This window comes from Mustela lutreola, chromosome 2, assembly GCF_030435805.1.
Source record: "Mustela lutreola isolate mMusLut2 chromosome 2, mMusLut2.pri, whole genome shotgun sequence".
In the NCBI taxonomy this organism is placed as follows: domain Eukaryota; kingdom Metazoa; phylum Chordata; class Mammalia; order Carnivora; family Mustelidae; genus Mustela; species Mustela lutreola.
In genome coordinates, this window is record NC_081291.1 from 221,169,014 (window position 1) to 221,189,685 (window position 20,672).

The window sequence follows — 20,672 nt, forward strand, 5'->3', positions numbered from 1 at the left end:
CTGATGGCAAAATGCTGAGATGATGGGAGAAGCATAGAGTATTGACTCTCAAGCATTAGTGAGCAAAAAATTACCTGGGCTGTGTAGTCCAGATGCATATTTCTAAGGCCACCCAGATGTAAAGCATCCAAGTATCAGAGAATGAGACCAGGAGGTTTTAGTGGTCTGCCTGGATGATTATGGAAACATCAAAGGCCACCCTCTAAGACCCCTAAAAGCAAAGGACAGGACTAATGTGGACATGGTCTCCAGGGATTGTTACAAGATGTCCTCTGGTGCTTAAACTGAAGAAGGTCACGAACCAGGACGAGTGGAGGGGCAAAGTGAGTTACCAGGACTTCGAGAAGGAGATTTCAGACCCCTCGGAGGTGGAAGCAGAAATTAATAAAGGTGAGGGCCTCGCGTCCGTGCGTCATCGCCTCTTTGGATGTCTGGTCACCTGTGTGAAGTGGGAGGGGGTCCATCTGTTACTGATCCTACCTTTCCCTGTCTGGGCCCGTCCTGCTCCCCTGGGAACCCTCCCTCCCCAACCACATCTGCGTCAGGTCCCAGCTCCCAGGTAGCTTCTCTTCTCTGACCGCCATTAAGACCAGCGCTTTGGACAGAATCTGACCTCAGGCATTCGTTGCTCTGTTTGTAAGGATCTGAGAGTGATGTGAATTTTAAAATTTAAACAAGGAGTATCTGTCCCTTACTCAAAGGCTCTCCCACTCCGCAGGTGGGATGGAGGAAGGAGCTGGGTGTAGGCCCAGGGAGCCCCTCTCATGTTCACCTGGAGAAAAGGCATTCTGGACCATCCCCGAACCCTCTTTTTTTTTTTTTTTTTTTTTTTAAGATTTTATTTATTTATTTGACAGAGATCACAAGCAGACAGAGAGGCAGGCAGAGAGGGGGGGGGGGGACGCAGACTCCCTGCTGGGCAGAGAGCCCGATGCGGGGCTCGATCCCAGGACCCTGAGATCATGACCTGAGCTGAAGGCACTGGCTTAACCCACTGAGCCACCCAGGCGCCCCGACCTGAACCCTCTTTAGAAGCTTTTCCTGGGCCTTTTCTTCCAAGAGTGAAATGCATGTGGGTGCATAATCCTAGCTCAGGTTGACGGATGGGGGTTCTCAGTGAACGCAAACCACACCGATCACTCAGCCTTCTTAGAGCATCTGAAAGGAGAAATAGTGCTTGAAGTCGGTCGGGACCAGAGTGACCTGTTGGCTGCTGCTAGGACTGAGTGAGGTGAATAAATGGCCTTCCCCTTGTTGACCTGACTTTCTTCCTCATTTGTCACCGTTAAGGTTCAGTTATTGGAAGTGGGTTCATAGCCGCATGACCTCATACTCAGCAGCAGAAAAAAGTGAGTTTGGTTTTTATGAAGGTGGAGGCACTAGGTCGCATTGATAGACCGTTTGACCGAAGCTGAAGGATGTTTAATAGAATGTTACTCTGTGATCGTTGGGGCAGAAAACCACTGTGTATACCAGTTGGCCCTTCCCACGTAACAACCCGATCTCCAGACCTCGTGGCTTGGAGCTGTTTGCTTCTTGCGGTTCCGTGGCTCAGCGGGGCAGTTCTTCCCCTCCAGCTGGCTTCACCGGGGCTGGCAGTCTAGGATGGCGTGGGTCACCTACCCAAGCCCAGGGCTGGAACGACCAGGCCTTCTCTCCATGTGGTGGCCGTCCTCCTCCAGAGTCCAGAATGGGCTTTTTACGTGGCGGGGGGCGGGGGGGGGGGGGGTCCCAGCGGCAAGGGAGAAGAAGCCTCCATGCTCCAATTCTTGATCTCTCCTGGGACCCATTCTGTGATGTCCTGTCAGCCAAAGGAGGTCCTGTGGGACACTCTCTGGATGGGAGAAGGTCGCCCTGTAGAAGAGCGCGCCTACAGTGATGGCAGGGAATCTGGAAGCCATTTGGGCAAGTGGGTCGCTAACACGGGGGTTTGAGTGATCTGCCCGTTTTGTTTCTCTCTCGCGTGGATGTCTGGAGGCAGGCAGCCCAGAGCTGGTTTGGGGGTTCCAGTGTCAGGAGCCAGACTCCCTTGTTGTTTCTCCACTGTGTGTGGCCATCAGTCCCGATGCTGCCTGATCTACACGGAAAGCCCCTGTCGCGGCTCCAGGGACACCAACACGGAGCTTCTCCTGTCTTCCCAGTGGAGTTTCTGGAGGTTTCCTGTGACTTCGTCACACTTATCCCATAGGCCAGACTTAATCTCATGACCGCGTGTCCGGTCAGTGGATACTGGGGGCATGGGTATTAAATGGTGACATACACGCCGTTGTCACCGTCACTCCTGTCCCCGAGTTCCTGATTGCTATAAAACGAGCCAAAAAGGCATCTGGATTTGTGGAAAGGAGTCCAGGGGTGTTAGCTAACAATTTGATGAAATACATTTTATCTTTTTTAAAAAATATTTTATTTATTGAACAGAGAGAGAGAGAGAGAGGGAGCGAGCATGAGCAGGGGGACGGGCAGAGGGAGAAGCAGACTCCGCCACCGAGCAGAGAGCCCACTATGGGACTCGATCTCAGAACCCCGGGGTCATGACCCAAGCTGAAGGCAGACGCTTCACTGACTGAGCCCCCTAGACCCCCCAGAAATACATGTATGTCTTGAAATTTTCATCATTAAGGAGTCAGAAGCAGAATGAGATCCTGTATGGGAATACCAATGCTCATCAATTTCTCAACAAGAAAAATTCCCCCCCATAAGTCCCCAGACCATGTTTCAAGAGTTCCCATGTGTTTTTATTTGCTTTCATTTTACTTTGTTGTTAATTTCCTGATGGCGTCAAAGGGAAGGTTTAGTGTCTGCCCCACTCTGGACCGGTACAAGTCGGGGTGATCCCGAGAGATGTTTTCACTAAATGTTTTCTGGAGACAGTTCTGGCCACTGAAAGAAGGTACTGAGTTATCCTTTGAGGTTCCTTTTAGCTCCAGAATGGGGCGTCTGCTCCCAGTATGCCTTGTCCGGGACTCGCGCGGGAGGACTGGCTGTAGGGAGATGCTTCTGCTCGAAGCTGTATTGACTTTTTCTCATTTTCCCTTTCCCCAGCCCAGAATGCCATTGCTGGGGAAGGACAGGGGATCAGTCATGAGCTCATCAACCTGGAGGTCAGCTCCTCTCACGTCCCGGATCTGACCCTTATAGACCTCCCTGGCATTACCAGGGTGGCTGTGGGCAATCAGCCGGCCGACATCGGACGCCAGGTAAAGCCTCGTTCCGGAGGGTGGAGTGGTGCCCCAAACACCAGTGGGCTTGGGGCTGAGTCGGGAGAGCGGACATCAGGAAGTGTGAGGAGGATTGGGACAGCGTGGCGGTCTCCATGGCCACCACCTGAGTTGCTGGAGTCCGATGGAGGCTTCCTGGGGAGACTGAGGCCGATAGGGAGAACCAGAAATCCATCATACACATGTGTGGGGTATCCACGGTGATCCATATTTAGTTATTAGTTTCGTCGGGTGGTGTATCTAAGCCGATGTGTGTTAGGAAGGGGTTTTATGTAGGGAGAGAAAGCATTAGAAACAAGAATAATGACACCTTCTTACTGGCGAATATCACCCAAGGGGTTAAAGATTTAGGGCACAGACAAGCATGTCTGGGCATCTTGGTTCATGAGCTAAGATCAGGGGGTCCCCCCACCCCCGCCCCGCCGCCCCGCCCCTGACCCCGGAGCTCTGTTTCTGCTGCTGCGAACTTGGTTTCTCATCACTCTGGCTTGGGCCATGCCACCAGGCTCGTGCCGTGGGCTCATTTCTTTCGAGGAGCTACCCCTGGGACTCTGAGGTCCCGAAGCAAGTGCAAGGTCAGGACCTGTCCTTGTTCTCATACATTCTCTCTTTCCCGCAGACCAAGCAGCTCATCAGGAAGTACATCCTCAGGCAGGAGACAATCAACTTGGTGGTGGTCCCCTGCAACGTGGACATCGCCACCACAGAGGCGCTGAGCATGGCTCAGGAGGTGGACCCCGACGGAGACAGGACCATAGGTAAGAAGACTGAAGAGCCTAACAGCCGTAGGTGGTAACCTTCACTTTGTGGTGGGCTTAGCAGATGAGGCCGCCGGTCCTGGGGGGACCTGTGCTTCTCCAGGTGTGGGCCACGCCTCCCTGACCTGCATCAGAAAGAGCTAAAAAATGTTTAACAATGCAAGGCCCACCAGACGCCCTAAGGGAGGGTCTCAGGGCAGAGCCCAAGACCCTGCATTCTAAGATTTGCCTCAAGAAGGGGGTTCTACGGCACAGGGAAGTTTGAGAACCAGCCCAATAGAGAATGAACGCTTCTGTTGGGCAGAAAGAAAAGTAAAAGGTCATTACACATGCTGCTGTGCCTCTGGTATGAGGGCCAAGACCTGGGTGAAGCCGGCCTCCCCGTGACCTGGGTGAAGCCAGCCCCCCCAGCTGCCCACGGGGGCACGTGATCTTTGCGCTGCCCAAGCAGTGGTTCGGTCCCTGGCCAGGAGCTCTGCCCGTATGGTGGTCCTGCTGTGTGCCCTCGAGCAGGCTGAGAGGGAGCGGTGCGTGGCCTCTAATCGGAAGACTCCGGCTTACAGGAATCTTGACAAAGCCTGACCTGGTGGACAGAGGTACCGAAAGCAAGGTGGTGGACGTGGCACAGAACCTTGTCTGTCACCTGAAGAAGGGCTACATGATTGTCAAGTGCCGGGGCCAGCAGGACATCCAGGACCAGGTGACCCTGGCCGAGGCTCTGCAGAAAGAGAGAGACTTCTTTGAAGACCACCCACATTTCAGGTACCCGGCCGTGTTTTCGCAAGGGCGAACCAAAACCTGGGGAGAAGGGTTGCTGCCCAAAAGCAGACATCCGCAGCGTTTGCACCTTGGCAGTGACCATGGGAGTCCCCCGGAAGACCAGAAGAGGAACTGACAAAGTTACCAAGAAATGCCTTTCAAGGATTAGATAAGGAGGGAATTGGCTACAGTCATTTCTCTGGTGTGGTGCTGCTGCCAAAATAAAAACATAAGTGCCTTAAAATAGGGGGGAAAAATCAGAAAGCCCAGAAGCTGACCCAGGTACATGTATTTGATGTATGATATGTGGCCTTTCAAATCAAATCAAATGTGTCCGCGTTAGTCTGATTATCAATCAGCGGCACAGCAGGGAATTGTCAGTTTTATGTACAGTTTACCACAATTAAAAAATTGACAGGTGTGGAAACAGATACTCAGCGGTGAGTGAGTGTACCCTCACAAACAGACTTGTAAAATCATGGTTCCCTGCTGCCCTGTAAAATAAACATCCGAAAAAAGTCTTTTAAAATATAAGGAATCCTGTAATCACTCAGCGAACACAGATTTGGGTAGAATGAGAATAGGCTTTCCTTCCTCCAAGCATCTTGTGGTTTAGGCTCTGGTCTTAGGGAAGGGTGTGTCCCCTACATCAGTGTCCGCCACGCTCCTCTGTAGGCACTCGCCAGTGTGTTTTTGTGAAGCCCTATGCCACCACGTATCCGTAGATTTGCACGTATTACACCCAGAAGGGTGTGTGTGTGTGTTATGAAAACTTATTGGTAGGCGACCACGTGCATTTTTATAAAGATCAGGTTTTATAGCCGGAGGTTGTAAACGCTTAATATATCAGCTGGAAAGGGTCACCTATACTATTTTTTTAAAAGATTTTATTAATTTGAGAGAGAGAAAGAGGGAGAGAGCATGGGAAGAGGGAGAAACAGAGGGAGAGGGAGAAGCAGGCTCCCCACTGAGCAGGGAGCCAGACACGGGACTTAATCCCAGGACCCGGCACTCACAACCCGAGTGAGTCACAACTGAGGCACCCCTATCCCCCCCCCTTTTTTTTAAGTAGGTTCCATGGCCAGCACAGAGCCCAACGTGGGTCTTGAACTCACAACCCTGAGATCAAGACCCCAGCTGAGGCCAAGTGTCAGATGCGTAATGGACTGAGCCACCGAGGCGCCCCACACCATTTTCACATTAAACTTTTAATTTTCATTGCAGTCAGTTAACATGCCGTGTCACATTCATTTGAGGCATACGGGACAGTGACTCAAGACTTGCATACAGCCCTTTCCCACTCAAAGTGTCCGAAATAAGTCCGACGGGGGCATCGTCATTCCGTGCGCACCGGTGCGGCCCATTGGTTGGGTGCCCACTGGAAGTCACTTGACTCTGTGGGCAGCAGAAAGCTGACTCGCAGTTTCTGGCCATGCCATGGTGGATGTGTGCACCGTCTCCTCTGCTCTGTCCGCAGGGTTCTTCTGGAGGAAGGAAGGGCCACAGTCCCCTGCCTGGCGGACAAGCTGACCTCCGAGCTCATCATGCACATCTGTGTAAGCACGGGCAGAGCGGTCCGTTTTCTGAGTAGAACCCCGCAAACCCGAAGCTCTGCTGCGCAGGCTGAGTGACCCACTGATGATCCCGGGGGCAGGCGATGTTGCAGGAGTGGGTCAGTGGGTCTCCAGAGCAGCTCTGCCTTTCCAGCAAGCTCCCGGGTGCTGTGGACGCTGCTCGTCAGAGGACCACACGTTGGGTGGGAGCCCGCAGACGATATCCACATGGCTTAATTAAAAATGAAAATCTTACGGGCCCTGCACCCACGTTCCCTTTCTCCTTACCGGCCGCTGTCATAACGCCTTGGTTGTTGAGATGATCGTAGTGTTTCATATTTTAGGTCTCTCTGGGGTTTTTTTCTCAGAACTTGTATGGATAGAACTTCTTGCGGTTTCCCGTCTGCGATCCCTTAAAGAGATTTCTTGGCACACATCTCTCTTGCATTTTGCGCTTGATAATTCCCAGGTCAGAGGCCTTAGTGCCCTGGATTCTGCCGGTCACCCCCCATGACGACTTGGCTTCGGGTTTTGACTCTGGGCCTGTTTTGGGCTGTTTTGGCCACTCAGAGAACCCCAGATTTGAAATCTGTTTCTCCAGGGAAAGGCAGCCTTGGCTCCTGCCAGCCCCTCGAAAGGGCCTGCTGCCGATTCTCTGCTTGACGCCTCACGGAGTGCAGGTTTGGGCGGCACACCTGTCTGAGGGCTGGCTCGTGGTCACAGATTATCAGTCCTGATTTTATGTTCTTCTGCTCAGCTCCAGGTTCAGGTTCCTGTGCAGTCCCCGAGAATGGGGAGGGAGGGCGGGGCTGTTCCTAGCTGACCCACACAGCAAGAGCCTGGCTCTTTTGTTTAGAATTAGTTGGTTTAGTTATATTTTTCATTTTTTTGGGTCCCGGCTTTATGGAGAAGGAAGATGCCGGCTCATTGGATTCCCTGCCTCCAGCAAGCCCGCCGGATTTACTCTTAGCCCCAGCCAAGTCCTTTTCTTTGCAACAGATGCCCCGTGAGGCCAAATCTGGTTCTCCTCTTGCTCTGCTCGTCCCCGGCCTCCTACGTCACCCAGCCATGCCTCCGGGTGTCCGTCCTGCCCCTGCCCACCCACCGATGCATTTCCAGCGGTGTCTTCCCCATGTCCACTAGCATTTTTTGATGTTTGTGGTGGAAGACGGAGCTGGTGCCCACTGTCCACCACGTTGTCAGGCACAGAAGCCCCCGGTACCATTCATCTGTGGACAGCAGGAAAGTGGTTGGATCTCAAATGGCTCCAATGGCCGCTTTTTCAGAGCCCCTGAGACGAGCGGCTCTTTCTAATCTGCGGGCAGAGTGGTGGTCACGTGATCACAGAACCACTCGTTCCTTCTCCGACGGCGGCAGGCTCCACGCGGAGTGGTAGCCTCTGTGCCTCCCTGAGGCTGTCCCCCAGGGGAGCGGGGACATGGGGAGGGCTTGGTGGCATCAGCACCTGCTAACATGCCCCCCATCTTCTCTCAGGAGGAAGCCGGGCAGTCGGGCATACCCTGCGGAGGGAGGCCTGCGAGCTCCCGCTCCTTCCCGGTCCGTATTCATGTCTGTGCCTTATTTTCTCTTTTCCTCAGAAAACTCTGCCCCTGCTTGAAAATCAGATAAAGGAAAATCATGAGAAAATAACGGAGGAGTTACAAAAGTACGGCTCAGATGTGCCCGAAGACGAGCACGAAAAGATGTTTTTTCTGATAGACGTGAGTGTCGCACATTGCCTCGAGTCCAGGAGTCACACATCTTTGTCCAGAAAGGGATCTTGTGCCTCATGCACTTTCTTCTTGCTCTCCGAAAGCTGACCCAGGCTCGGTCTGCCTTCTTGGCCCCAGAGAGGAGCTGGGGCGAAGGGACGGTGGGCAGGGAGTGACAGGTGTCACATGTGCTCCCTGAGACCCGAGGCAGTCAGGGCAGAGTGTGGGGGTCTGTTGCCCCTGGAAGGGGGCAAGGAGAGACTCACTTGCCTTCTGCCTCCACGAGACCTCCCAACGCCCCCACGTGTGTTTGAAATACCTCCACTTACCCTTATGCTCTCCTTGTTGGCAGAAAATTAATGCCTTTAGCCACGACATCAACTCCTTAATCGAAGGGGAGGAGTCAGTGGGGGAGAATGACAGTCGGCTCTTTACCAAAATCCGGAACGAGTTCCACAAATGGAACACTGTGATTGAGAAGGCGTTCCAGAAAGGTGAGTCCGGGGTGCCACCGGTGACCTGGAGAGCGGGCTGGAGTGGGAGGGGGGATCGCAGGGGGGCAGGGGGTGCGGTTGGTATGGACGCTGGTGATGGGGGCGCCGGGACGCAGGGCGTGGAGACCACACGTGACCCAGCCCACCCGCCTGAGCTCGGGCCAGCAGGGGTCAGCTGTGGATTTCAGACGACACCCGCGGAGGACACACCGTGACTGATTTCTGCTGACCAGAATTTCCCTTTGACCTCTGTTCTTGGCTTTGAGCTTGGGACAGAGGAAGATACCTTATGCATTTTTTACCCAATTCAAGGCCCTACCTCTCAGTCCTGCTTGCTCCTTGGAGGAGGTGCAGAGGGCAGCAGGAGATTAATAACAGCATTTCTTGTTGGGAAAATGGAGCCGTCCTCGCCTCATCCGCACAGCTCCCGCGCGGCTCCTGGAGCTAACCCCATAACACAGATGGCTGCACACCACTGTGTGATGTGATCTTCCATCGGGGAGGGACCGCTGTCCCTTTCAAGGAGACGACCTCTGGCAGCCCCCCATGCAGCCATCCCTCAGCAAGTTTATGACAGTACATAGCCCATGAGAAATTAGCTTATTTTTTTAAGATGCTAAATTCCTCCCAACAAATGATCAGTTGCAAATCATTGGGGACCCACATGCAGGTAAATGAATTTAGACCCCTAAGTACCCCCTTATGCAAAGATAAACTCAAAATGACTCAGAAACCAAAATGTGAGCCCTAGAATGGTAAAACTTCTAGAGGAAAGTGTAGATTTGAATCATGTCCTTGGATAGGCAGTGGATTTTAGACGGGACGCCTATAGCATGGATGACCAACAGAATAACAGACAAAGTGGACTTCATCAAGATTAAAAACTTGTGTGTGTCAAATGGCACCCCTCCCCCCCCATACAGAACGGGAGGAAATATTTGCAAATCGCATGTCTGTAAGGGCCCCATATCCAGAATATACAAAGAGCTCTTCGGATTCAACAACAAAAAAAAACCAAATCATCCAAATTAAAAATTGACAAAGGATTAGAGTGGTCATATCTCTAAAAGGAGACGTACAGATGGCTCAGAGGCACGGGTATAGACTCAGTGTCATTAGCCATCAGAGGGACGCAAACCAAATCCACAGGAGAGCCCCCTCACACCTGCTAGGATGACTAACACGTGTTTCTCCAGATGCCTCTCTCCTCAGTTTGTAGATGCCGCCTTCTCCCTGTGACTTTCCTGTGTGGGTCTGTGTCCTGCTTTCCTCCTCTAAGGACCCCAGTCAGATGGGATTTGATCATCTCCATCTCCAAACACAATCACATTTCTGAAGTGCTAGGGATTAGGACTTGAAATATACCCATTTTGGGGAGTCACAATTCAGCCTTTGACAGCAGACCATGGACTATTACTCAGCCGTGGAAAAGCATGGAGCACTGAACTTGGTACAACATGCATGAGCCTTGAGGCCATCATGCTAAGTGTAGGAAGTGAGACACAGAGAGCCCCAGGATCTTTGGTTCCATTGATATGAAATGTCAAGAACAGGCAAATCCATAGAGATAGAAAGTAGATTAGTGGTTTCCAGGGGCTGCAGGGGGCGGAGAGAGGGGAGCATGTGCTGATGGGCACAGGGTTCCTTGGAATGATGGAAGTGTTTGAGAATTAGCTGGTGGGGATGGTTGCACCATGTCCCTCATGCACTAAAAATCACTGAACTCTACACTTTATTAGGGTGAATTAGTATGTGAAGTATATCACGATTAAAAAAAAAAAATGCCTATGAGAAAATTTCTCCTGACGAAAAGAGGAGACCCAGACCACGATTCCTGGTTAGTTCTTCAAAAAGAGAAACCAGAGCTCTCTCATCGTGCACCAGTGGAAGTATCCTCCGTAGTCCAGTTTGTTGAGAATTTTAAAAATTGCAAAAGTATAAAGAAGAAACAAAGTGTTTTATGTAACAAACAGTGATGTGATGTTTCTGGTTACTCTGTTGTCTCCTCTGATCTATGAACAATTTCTACTCCTGCTGTTGTACGTGGATACTTGGATGTGTGATGAGTCACGGATTCTGGATGGTGATACAATTTCTTCGGTAAACAGCTATAGAATTTCTTCCCCAAGAGAAAATTCCTTCCTTCCTCCCACGGTTCACTGTCCACTGACCTCACATGCTGGCTCCACACTTGCCGCCTTGAGATGACTTCAGGAAAATGGTCTTGAGATCCATTTTTTTACTGCAAACCCTGATTTTTTTTTTCCATTTGCAAATCAAATTTGATTTTTTTTCCCTTGCCTCTCTGTGTTTTCAGAAAGTCCAAAATGATATTGTATTAAAAAACAAAAACAAATCAACAACAACAACAAAAAAAAAAACCCCAAGGTTCCGATGGTAAAATAACTCCAAATCCTTCTTTTCCAGGTTACAAAGCTATATATAAACAAATAGAGAAATTTGAAAATCGGTATCGTGGCAGAGAGCTGCCAGGGTTTGTCAATTACAAGACGTTTGAGATTATCATAAAACAGCAAATCAAAGAACTGGAGGAGCCTGCTGTGGATATGCTACACACGGTGACGGGTGAGTTCTTGATTTTGCTTTTAGGCATTTTATTTCCAGGGGAAGGAAAGGCTTGCACAGTGCCGACCTCCACAGCTCTCCTCCTGCAGTGTTTCTTAACCTCCCAAGAACCCGATTAATTCTCTGGTTCAACATTTCAATTCAGTTCTGACCCTGAGTTAGCACCCATCTTCCAGCTTAAGGGCTCAGACCCACAGGACCTCTCCACCTTGTCCATGCTTCTGATGGACATGTTACTAATTAGAGTTCGCATAGCCCCCTCCTCAGGCTCTATACTTTGCTAGAACAGCTCACAGGATGAGGAACACACTTTACTTATCTCTGCTGATTTATTTTAAAGGATGTACTTACCTTAGCCAGTTTACTGTAAAGGATGTGAATGAAAGAGATCCATAGGGGAGGTCTAGGAGGGCCCCAAGGGTGGGTGCTTTTGTCCTGTGGCGGGGGGTACCATCCTCTTGGCCCATGGGTGTGTTTGCCAACCTGGAAGTTCTCTGAACCCTGTCACTTAGGGGATTTAAAGGAGGTGTAATCAATGATCACAAAGACATAATCAATTATCAGCTCCACCCCAGCCCCTCCCCCCCTCCCCAGGGGTGGCAAAGGGGTGCTGTAAGTTCCAGGCTTCTCCTCCAGGCTTGATCTTCCTGGTGACCAGGCCCCCCATTCTGAAACTGTCCAGGGCCCACCAAGGGTCACCTTGTTAGAACTAGAGATACTCCTACCACCCAGGAGACTGCTTCTCCTGCTGTCTCTCTTTCTCTGTCAAATAAGTAAATAAGATCTTTTTAAAAAATGTAAATTTTCTGATGATAAGACCACATTCATGTGTTTTTTTTTTCAAATAAATAACACGGCCATTTAGAGCTCAGTGATGTATGTGACAGTGCTGTGTCTTACTATAAAATATTTATATAGTTATAGCCTACCAGAGATTATATTTCTTTACAACTATCTTTGTTTAGGGTGAAAAAAAAATTTTTTTAAGATTTTATTTATTTTAGGAAGAAAGCACAAGAAGGGGGATGGGCAGAGGGAGAGAGAATCCCAAGCAGATTCTCTGTGGGATGTGGAGCCTGATGCAGGGCTCGATCCCAGGACCCTGAGATCAGGACCTGAGCCCAAACCTAGAGCTAGAATCTTTTTTTTTTTTAAGATATTTATTTATTTATTTGACAGACAGATCACAAGTAGTCAGAGAGGCAGGTAGAGAGAGAGGAGGAAGCAGGCTCCCCGCTGAGCAGAGAGCCCGATGCGGGGCTCGATCGCAGGACCCTGAGATCATGACCTGAGCCGAAGGCAGAGGCTTTAACCCACTGAGCCACCCAGGCACCCTAGAGCTGGAATCTTAACCGCCTGCGCCAACCTGGCACCCCAGGCTGCAAAGTTTAAATGTCAGCGAAATACACCAGAGACTTTAAGCCAGAGAGCCTCCAGCAAAAATGGCACGTGTATGTCCCAGAATGGGAAGACACGGCAGGAGGGAGGGGAGGAAACTTCATTTCTGGATATTTCACCCTCTTTTTTTTTTTTTTTTGGCAATGTGCGATGATGAATGAATCTTGTTTTTTCCTCAGATATGGTCCAGGCCGCCTTCACGGGTATTTCAAAAGCAAACTTTGATGAATTTTTCAACCTCTACCGAACTACCAAGGTAAAACTGACCGCATGTTATTTAAAATAATAATAATAATAATAATAATAATAATGTCAGCCTGATGCTGGAAAGTAGATTTCTTGCATTAAGACCGTCTCAACTTTACTGGGTGTTTGGAGAAGTGAAGAGTCCCGCTCGGTAGTGGAATTGACCGGTGGTCCTGCCGGTGAGGTCTGGTCGGAAGCAGTGAGGCCGGTGAACGAGTGAGACGGAGGATAGAAACCAAATCCTCAAAACCACTCAAACGAAGGAGACCCATAGTCCCCGGGGAACCCCGTCGCCTCTGATCACAATGGCTTGAACCTTGAAACTCACTGTGGAAGCCGCAGGGATGCCCGGAGTCTTTGGAGAGTGAAGAGGCAGGAGGAAGTCACACCTCCCTGGTCCACTCTCAGAAACAGGGCTCCCCACGGCTCAGCCCGGGCCCGCATGGCCCAGAGCGTGGCCTTGGCCAGCTTACGTGATAGTCACTGAACCCTCACGTTCCAGAGGCTGGGGGGCTCCTACTGAGGTGCTCAGATCCCACGTCTGCTGAGGGCCCAATTCATGGCTTGTCGTGGCCGCTTTTTCCTTGTATCCTCAGGAGAGAGAGAGAGAGAGAGACAGAGAGGGAGAGAGAGAGAAGGAAAGCACTCTGCTGTCTCTTCTTACAAGGGCGCTGACCCCATCTGTAAGGGCTTCACTGGCCAGGCCTGACCCCCTAAAGTACCCCCCCATGCCATCACACTGGGGATTAAGCTTTCAACCTGTGAATTTGGGGGAACACACACCTTGCCCCCCAGCACCCAGCATCGCTGGGAAGATGAGCTTGGCCTTGCACAGGCTGGGGGGCTTGGGGTGGTCTACTTCTGCTGCCTGGACCTCTGGAATGAGCATGGAAGAAAATGTTTGGGCCTTGGGGTGCCCCTAGCACTTCGCGTCACACTTGGTGGCCCTGAGTGTGAGTTCCGGGGAGTCCAGATCCTGTCTGTGTGAGAGATCGACGCCCCAGCCAGTTTCTTCAGACTGTCGGGACATGAAGCATGCAGAATTGAACTGACTTAAATTTTTGGCCCCGCTCTTATCCCCACGAGCTCTCTGATGGGGCCTATAGTCCTCATTCGATGAGAAAGCCCCCCCAAAGAGAAAGACAGAAGCTGAGACCTTGGGCCCACAAGCCAGCCCGTTTGGGTTTCAGGAGGGGCGTCCAGGCTCCTGGGAGGTTCCGCGCCCGGCCAGGGTGGGAGCCCCATACTAGACAAGCCAGTGTGAGGTGCTGTCTTGGCTCACTTGGGAGCCAGCTGGCCATGGGCTCTGCGGAGGACCTCCTTCCTTGCGCCGGTGATCTGTTTCTGAGGGACCTTCGTTGTGCTTCTCTCTTGCTGCAGTCCAAAATTGAGGACATTAAATTTGAGCTAGAAGAGGAAGCCGAGAAGTCCATCCGCCTTCACTTCCAAATGGAGCAAATCGTCTACTGCCAGGACCAAGTGTACCAGCGGGCGCTGCAGAGGGTCCGAGAGAAGGAGTCGGAAGAGGGAAAGAAGAACCAGAAGATAAACAGCATGATGACCACTGAAGAATTTTCTCTAGTAAACATCTCCTTGTCTGAGATCTTTGAGCATCTGATGGCGTACCATCAGGTAAGCCCGTGGGCACCTCCAAAGGCCGGTTTTCAGTCTGTGTCCTTGTCTCGTGAATGCCTCTTTGGCCTACTGGTCTATGCACGGTGACCACCGGTCGGCTCGTCTTCCAGGCCCTTCTGGGAGCTCCGTGGAGACATTGTGCCTCGGAGAGGTAAGCAGAGGCCGGGGCTCGGAGCCACCCACTTCTGGTATGGACAGGCTGTGTGGCCCTGGCCAGGTTAATTGACCTCTCTGAGCCTCAGCTTTCTTCTCGGTAAAGTGGTATTTCCTCCCAGTTCTTGTGAATCTTCAGTGAGATAAGCATGGGTAGGACCCTCTGCTCAACGTCAGTGGGCAATGGCTGTGTTCCCAGTAGAAGCGACTCACAGAGACACATGCTCTGGTGGCTGCTGTCCATTTCAACGAATGCGGAAAGCAGTGTCGTTCATGCTGGAGAAGGACGTCCACCTGAGAGCCGCAGAGATGGGTCTGGGTCTGGACAGGTAAAGCAAATAGGCATCTCTCGGTTTACCAGAGATATCCATCAAGTCTGTATGTGGATGCTTTCAGGCTTTTCGAATTCGACAGCGCACGCAGGTCTCCCGGGATCTGGCTGTCATGCAGATGTGGATTGCAGGTGTGAGGTGAGGTGAGGATTGTGCGTCTCTAATGGGCTCCCAGGAGATGCCCTTGCTATGGGACAGAGACGGTCAGACTCCATTGCCTGCAGACGCTGTGACGTGTGCCCACATGAGTGAGTCCTGTGAAGGGCTAGTCAGGAGGCACCCATGCACCTTGGCTTCTTCCGCAGTTACGCCTACTCCCTGTCTGGTCGTGGGCCTCACAGAGTTGTTTAGAGGAGGCAATGCACAGACAGAATCCCGGGAGGAGACTGAGTTGATGGTGGACGATGTCCCCCACCCACCCCGTCCTGAGCCCTCCCTTCTCCCCAAAAGAGGTCCTTCTCTGGTTTCTTGACATCGTCCAAGGGAAAGCTTTCTTCTTCTTCAGGAAAATCTCTGTTTGGCGCTTAAGGCCTTCAGCTGATTGGGTGAGGCCCACCCTTGTGATCTCAGATAATCTCCCTTACTCAGAGTCAACTGACTGGAGATGTTAACACATTTACAAAATCTAGAAATATCTAAGTTAGCATTTGATTGAATTAACTGAGCGATTTGGCCAGGCCACAGTGATCTACGAAAGTAGCACACTCCGTTATGTTGATGAATTCTCCCCCACAGACGGCCTGCACTTGGCAGTTTGGTCTCCACTGAAGTTGTTGGCTTCTTGACATGGCGACTGGTCGAACATAAGCTCTTGTTGTGTTTTCTGTTACTACAGTGAGGTGGGGTGTGGTTTCACAGCGCAAGAGCTATTTCTGTCTCCTATTTAGGAAACTGTGCTTCCGGCAGAAATTCTCTGCAGAACAGGGTCTCAGAGCTTAGCGATTTGTGGTGCAAATACCCCAGAGTTTCTCGTTTGCCTGGTGACTTTCTCTTTGGTGGTTTTAGACCATGCTGGTGTGTTCTAGATTTCTGAGTTGGGCTTAATAGTTATTTCCTTGTGGGGCTTCCAAACTTTTTGTCAAAATGTCTCCACTAACGCTGCTGGCCTTTGTCTCTGAGATTTAGAAACAAAGTCTATACATTAAAAGTAATATATCATTTCAACTTTTATATTTAAACTGTGATCCACTTGGAATTACACGGTGTCCAGAATGAGGCTTGCCCTAGATGGCTGTTGGTTGTCCTTGAACGATCACTTGAAGACCCTATGCCAGGCCTGCTGGTGCATAATATGCCTTTAATCAGTCACCCTCCTCCTCTGTGTCCTGGGGTCTTTTTCTAGATCCCGAATTCTCTTCTATTGGTTTCCTTTTCCTAAGTCGGTATTGACATGATTACATGTGCAGCTTTTTATACAAGTCTTAAATGTTTAGTGCAGCTGATATCCCCAAATAGTGCGGTAAAATATACATCAGGTAACATTTACCATCTTAACTGTCTTTATGTGTCCTGGTCAGCGGCTTCAGGCACACTCACACTGTCGTGCAGCTGACCCCCTGCCTGCTTCCAGGACGGTCCGCATCTCATCCCCATGACACACGGAGTTCGCCTCTTGCCACTCCGATCCTCCCCCATTCTACCTTCCAATTCTGTGGATTTTCGTATTCAAGGTAGCTCGTGTAAGTAGACCTGTGCAACCTCTGTCCCTGCGTGTCTGGCTTATTTTACTTGGCATAATGTCCTCAAGGCTCGTCTTTGCTGGGACACTTACACTTGCCAGAATGCCTTCCTTCTAGAGTCGAGTGACTTTCCATCGTAGGAACCGACCGCATCTGGTTTATCCGCTCATCTGGCTGTGCACATTTCACGTGTCTGCCCCTTCGGGCCGGATAATGCTGCTAAGAACTGTGGGCCCACCTGGCCTTGGGCAGAAATGTTCCGCCCGTTCTTGTTTGTTCATTTCAGTATGAATTGTCGGATTCGCTTATCCCGTTCCGGATGAGACGGGGGCGGGGGGGGGGGGGTGCTGACGTGCTCACGGCGCTTGGATTCCTTGACCGGTCTGCCAGGGAGACTCGACATCCTCATGATGGGAGATTTCTCTGTCCAGGAATATCGAGGGTGTCTCCGCTTGAAGATCTCCTTTTGGGGCAGCCTCGGACGTGTTTCAACGCTCTCTTTGCGTAGACTGGGCACACATATTCCGTTTCGTCTTCTGTTTGCTGTCGATATGGTCTCTGCAGCTGATTCTTGTGCGTTTTCCCCCTTCCCTTTCCAGTTTCACACCTGGAGCTCCGGCTTCCGATCCTTTTAATGCGACTGGAAACAGCCGCGGAGTCAGAAGGCAGCCTCCTCTTATCTGAATCTAACGAGAATGCTACTTTTCTCCATTTAAGTATGATCCTCCCTGGCTAAAAGCAAGGTTTCAGTGAGCTGTGCTCCCCCTTGAGGTTCCAGGGGAGAATCTGTCTCTTGGCCCCGTGCAGCTTCTGGAGGCCGCCCGGGGTCCTCCGTGCGTGGCCACTCCATCTTCAAAGCCAACAATGCCACATCTCAGACCTCCTGCCGGACCGCCCGCCGTCCGAACCTGCGGCCGGCCTCCCTCCTTTGCACCCGGCCCTCCAGAAAATGGAGGATACTCTCCCTAGTTTAACATCAGCTGACGATCTTGACCCCATCTGCGTCCTCAACTCCCCTTTGCTGCACGAGGGCCTGTGCTGTTCTGTGGTCAGGACGCAGGTGTCCCTGCAGCCGTCTGTCTCCCTGGTGCAGATGTCCCCAGGTCAGGGATTGGCACAACGGCCCCGTGGGTAGGTGAGGGCCAAGGCAGCTGACTGTCACCACTCAGAAATTTCTTCTCCATTACCGGAGAGATGGTTTCCCACAAACACGGCCGGTCTGGGGGATCTCCTGATGGTTCCTTGTCCCCTTCCCTCCGCGTGCTGTGGTGGCAGGCCACATCCCTCGCTAACTGTCACCCTGGAGCCCAGAGCTGTGTCCCAGCTCTGCTGCATGGCCTCTCGGGTTGCCTTCACTGAGCGCCTAGTCCACGCCTGGCCTCTCTTCCAGCTTTTCCCTTTCAGCTTGTTTAATCTTTTTAACTGTCTCGTGGGGCCAGGTGCTCAGAGTCTCACTATTTTCTGGAGGAAGGAACGGAGGCACAGGGCCAGGGAAGGGACATCAGCGTGTCTCAGGAGGCGTTCAGTGACAGGTGGGGCCTACGGAAGGAGGAGGCAGGGAGGAGTGAGGAGGAAGGCTGACACTGACTTGGGACACGCAGACACAGCAGAGGACGCCCCTCGGTGGCTTTTGACAGCCCAGCCCTTTTTTCTGCTAAATAATTTTCATGTGGATTAAAAACCAAGTCTTAAAATCTTTCCAGCAGAGCTGCAAATCCGTTGAAATTGGAGTTTTTGTTCTCAGTCTGTGCATTTACCCTTTACAAGCCCATTTTATCCTCTCTGATCAGAAGGAACACGAGTGCTCAGGACTCCCGGGCGGGGGAGGCGGCGTTGGGCCTGGGGCGCTTCCTGCACCGGGGGTTCCCCAGAGGACACTGCTGGGTTGGAGGCCCAGCCGGGGGCGTTCACCTGCCCAGCCGTGCCCGATGCTCACAGGCTGCCGTTGGCGCCTCAGCCCTCCGTGACGGTGACTGTGACCTCTTCTTCCCCACCAGGAGGCCACCACACGCATCTCCAGCCACATCCCCCTGATCATCCAGTACTTCATCCTGCAAGTGTACGGGCAGAAGCTGCAGAAGGCCATGCTGCAGCTGCTCCAGGACAAGGACACCTACAACTGGCTCCTTAAGGAGCGCAGTGACACCAGCGACAAGAGGAAGTTCCTGAAGGAGCGGCTGGCACGGCTGGGCCAGGCTCGGCGCCGCCTGGCCAAGTTCCCCGGTTAAGGCGGCTCCCGGGCCCGCCCGCGTCTCCAGGGCACTTCTGCCGGGAGCGGGACCCGCGCTCTCCCCTGAACCCATGCCACAGATCCGTGAGCAGGCAGCAGCCAGTCTTCCCAGCCACGCTCCGTGCTTGTCCCTGCGCGGGCAGAGAGCCAGGAAGCGGACGTAGGTCGTGGTTTGGCCTGGAGGACTGCTGCCGCCACCGCTGCCTTCCCGCTTAGGAACAATGTATTTCCACCCTCGGGATTGTTCCCCCGAAACTCTGTGTCTCCCATGGGGACCAGTGCATGTGAAGCAGCATCGTAGAAAGCTTAGTTCCTGCTTTGTGCACCTTGCTTTCATGCCACTGATGTTTCGGGAGCATCTGGAGAGCTTGGGAAGGGCACTCTCAGACCCTGTATCTCACTGATTTGTAATAAACTCGTTTCTTCCAGACATGCTTCTGACGCCTCATGTTCTGGGGGGAGGACCCTGAAAATGATAGCGGGTGAGACCCCCGTGGCGCCCACGCCGGGCCCTTGGCGGTCGAGCAAAGAGCATGGCTGCTCACGAGAGGCCCCGGCGAGATGAGGACAAGCGGCAAAGCAGCGGGAAATGAAGGAAACAGGAGGAGTGGGCGACGGGGGTCAGAGGCCCAGGGTGACGGGGTCAGAGGCCCTGGGTGACGGGGGTCAGAGGCCCAGGCCTCCCGTGAGAAGGTGAACACACTGACCATACCGTCTGGGGCATTGGAGGTTCGCTAAGAGAGTAGCCCTTTAACGTTCTTACCGCAAGAAAAAAATATCCCTCTTTTCCCCCTGGGAGGTGCGGGAATGTTGGCTAACTAGACGCGCTGGGGTGAGTACTTCACAAACAGGCAAAAAGCGCCCGCAGGGTCTCTCCTGCAGATGGCTGGGAGGCGGCAATGGCCTTGACCTCGACTTGTCCTTGGGGAGCCCTGCAGCGTCTACTGTTCTCCTTGGTCTGGGGCAGGGGACCTGCAGAGACACCTGGCCGCAAGTGGCTCGGGCGCAGGAACCGGAATGGCAGGTTGTGCCCAGGCCGGACACAAGGGAATCTGCCTCCATGTCCCGTAAAAGCCGACAGGAGAGCCGTCCGAAGGAGGGCGGGAGAGAATGTTCTCCGGGGACATGTCCTGCACAACCAGAGTGGGCAGTGGGAGCACTTTCTGCCGGCTGTCCAGAAAGGGAGTAGCTGCCCCAGGAGCTGTGTGTTCCCAGGCAGCGGGGGCTTCGGGCCCAGCCAGATGACGGCCTCGCCGGGGTAGCTGACTGGTGACATGTTCCCCTCCCAACCAGCCCCAAACCCCAGGTCCCTTCTGACCGTTGGGATGCTAGGATGCCCAGTGCTTTGGCACAGTCTGAGAATTTGCTTGTAAGAGGGGCTGTCCGGAGAACCATGGGAGGTTCAACCAGTTTCAATCAGCTCCCAGCACGGGCCAGCACCTTATGCCTTTCATGGCTGACCACAGGCTGGGACGGGTTTCCCTCCTGCTAAGAGGAAACATTATTACCAATGCAAATAGACTCCTGCAAGAGTGAAGGCAGGTTGGGGGTGTGGGGTCCCCTCCAGCAGGTGGTGCGAGGCCTGTGTCCCTTTAGCACAGGGATGCAGACCAGCTTCTTGCGGGGTCTGAGTAACGTCTCCTGCACCAGGCACCCCTGCCCCCCACGGGAGGATTCTGCAGGGACCAGAGGCACCCTGGAGCCCGGAGATGTCAGTGTTGCTCAGGGGTCTTCTTTTGCTGTGGTTCCAATTTTCCTGGAGATTGAAAGAGGAGGTGGAGGAAGAAAGCTAGGATGGGCTCCGTAGAATGGAATTTCTGGCGGGGAGCACACCTGCCTCGGACTCAGGAGGTGCTTGGAATCATTTTCATTTCGGCCCCAAACAGCAGTTGTCTAGGGATTCCCCTGGGCTTGTCCTG

At 52.4% G+C, this 20,672-nt stretch overlaps 1 protein-coding gene across 2 annotated transcripts in view; it reads left to right on the forward strand.

The window, feature by feature from the left end:
• MX1 (MX dynamin like GTPase 1) overlaps positions 1–19,183 on the forward strand; it is a 29,296-nt gene extending 10,113 nt beyond the window's left edge. For both annotated transcript variants that reach the window (XM_059164769.1, XM_059164770.1), the window contains 11 exons: positions 253–390; positions 3,043–3,197; positions 3,838–3,976; positions 4,540–4,738; positions 6,213–6,291; positions 7,887–8,009; positions 8,353–8,494; positions 10,922–11,080; positions 12,658–12,734; positions 14,105–14,356; positions 18,521–19,183. In XM_059164769.1, the coding sequence (XP_059020752.1) occupies positions 253–390; positions 3,043–3,197; positions 3,838–3,976; positions 4,540–4,738; positions 6,213–6,291; positions 7,887–8,009; positions 8,353–8,494; positions 10,922–11,080; positions 12,658–12,734; positions 14,105–14,356; positions 18,521–18,751 (1,694 nt within the window). In that variant the 3' untranslated portion in view covers positions 18,752–19,183. The remainder of the gene's footprint in view (positions 1–252; positions 391–3,042; positions 3,198–3,837; positions 3,977–4,539; positions 4,739–6,212; positions 6,292–7,886; positions 8,010–8,352; positions 8,495–10,921; positions 11,081–12,657; positions 12,735–14,104; positions 14,357–18,520) is intronic.
• The last annotated feature ends 1,489 nt before the right edge of the window (positions 19,184–20,672 follow it).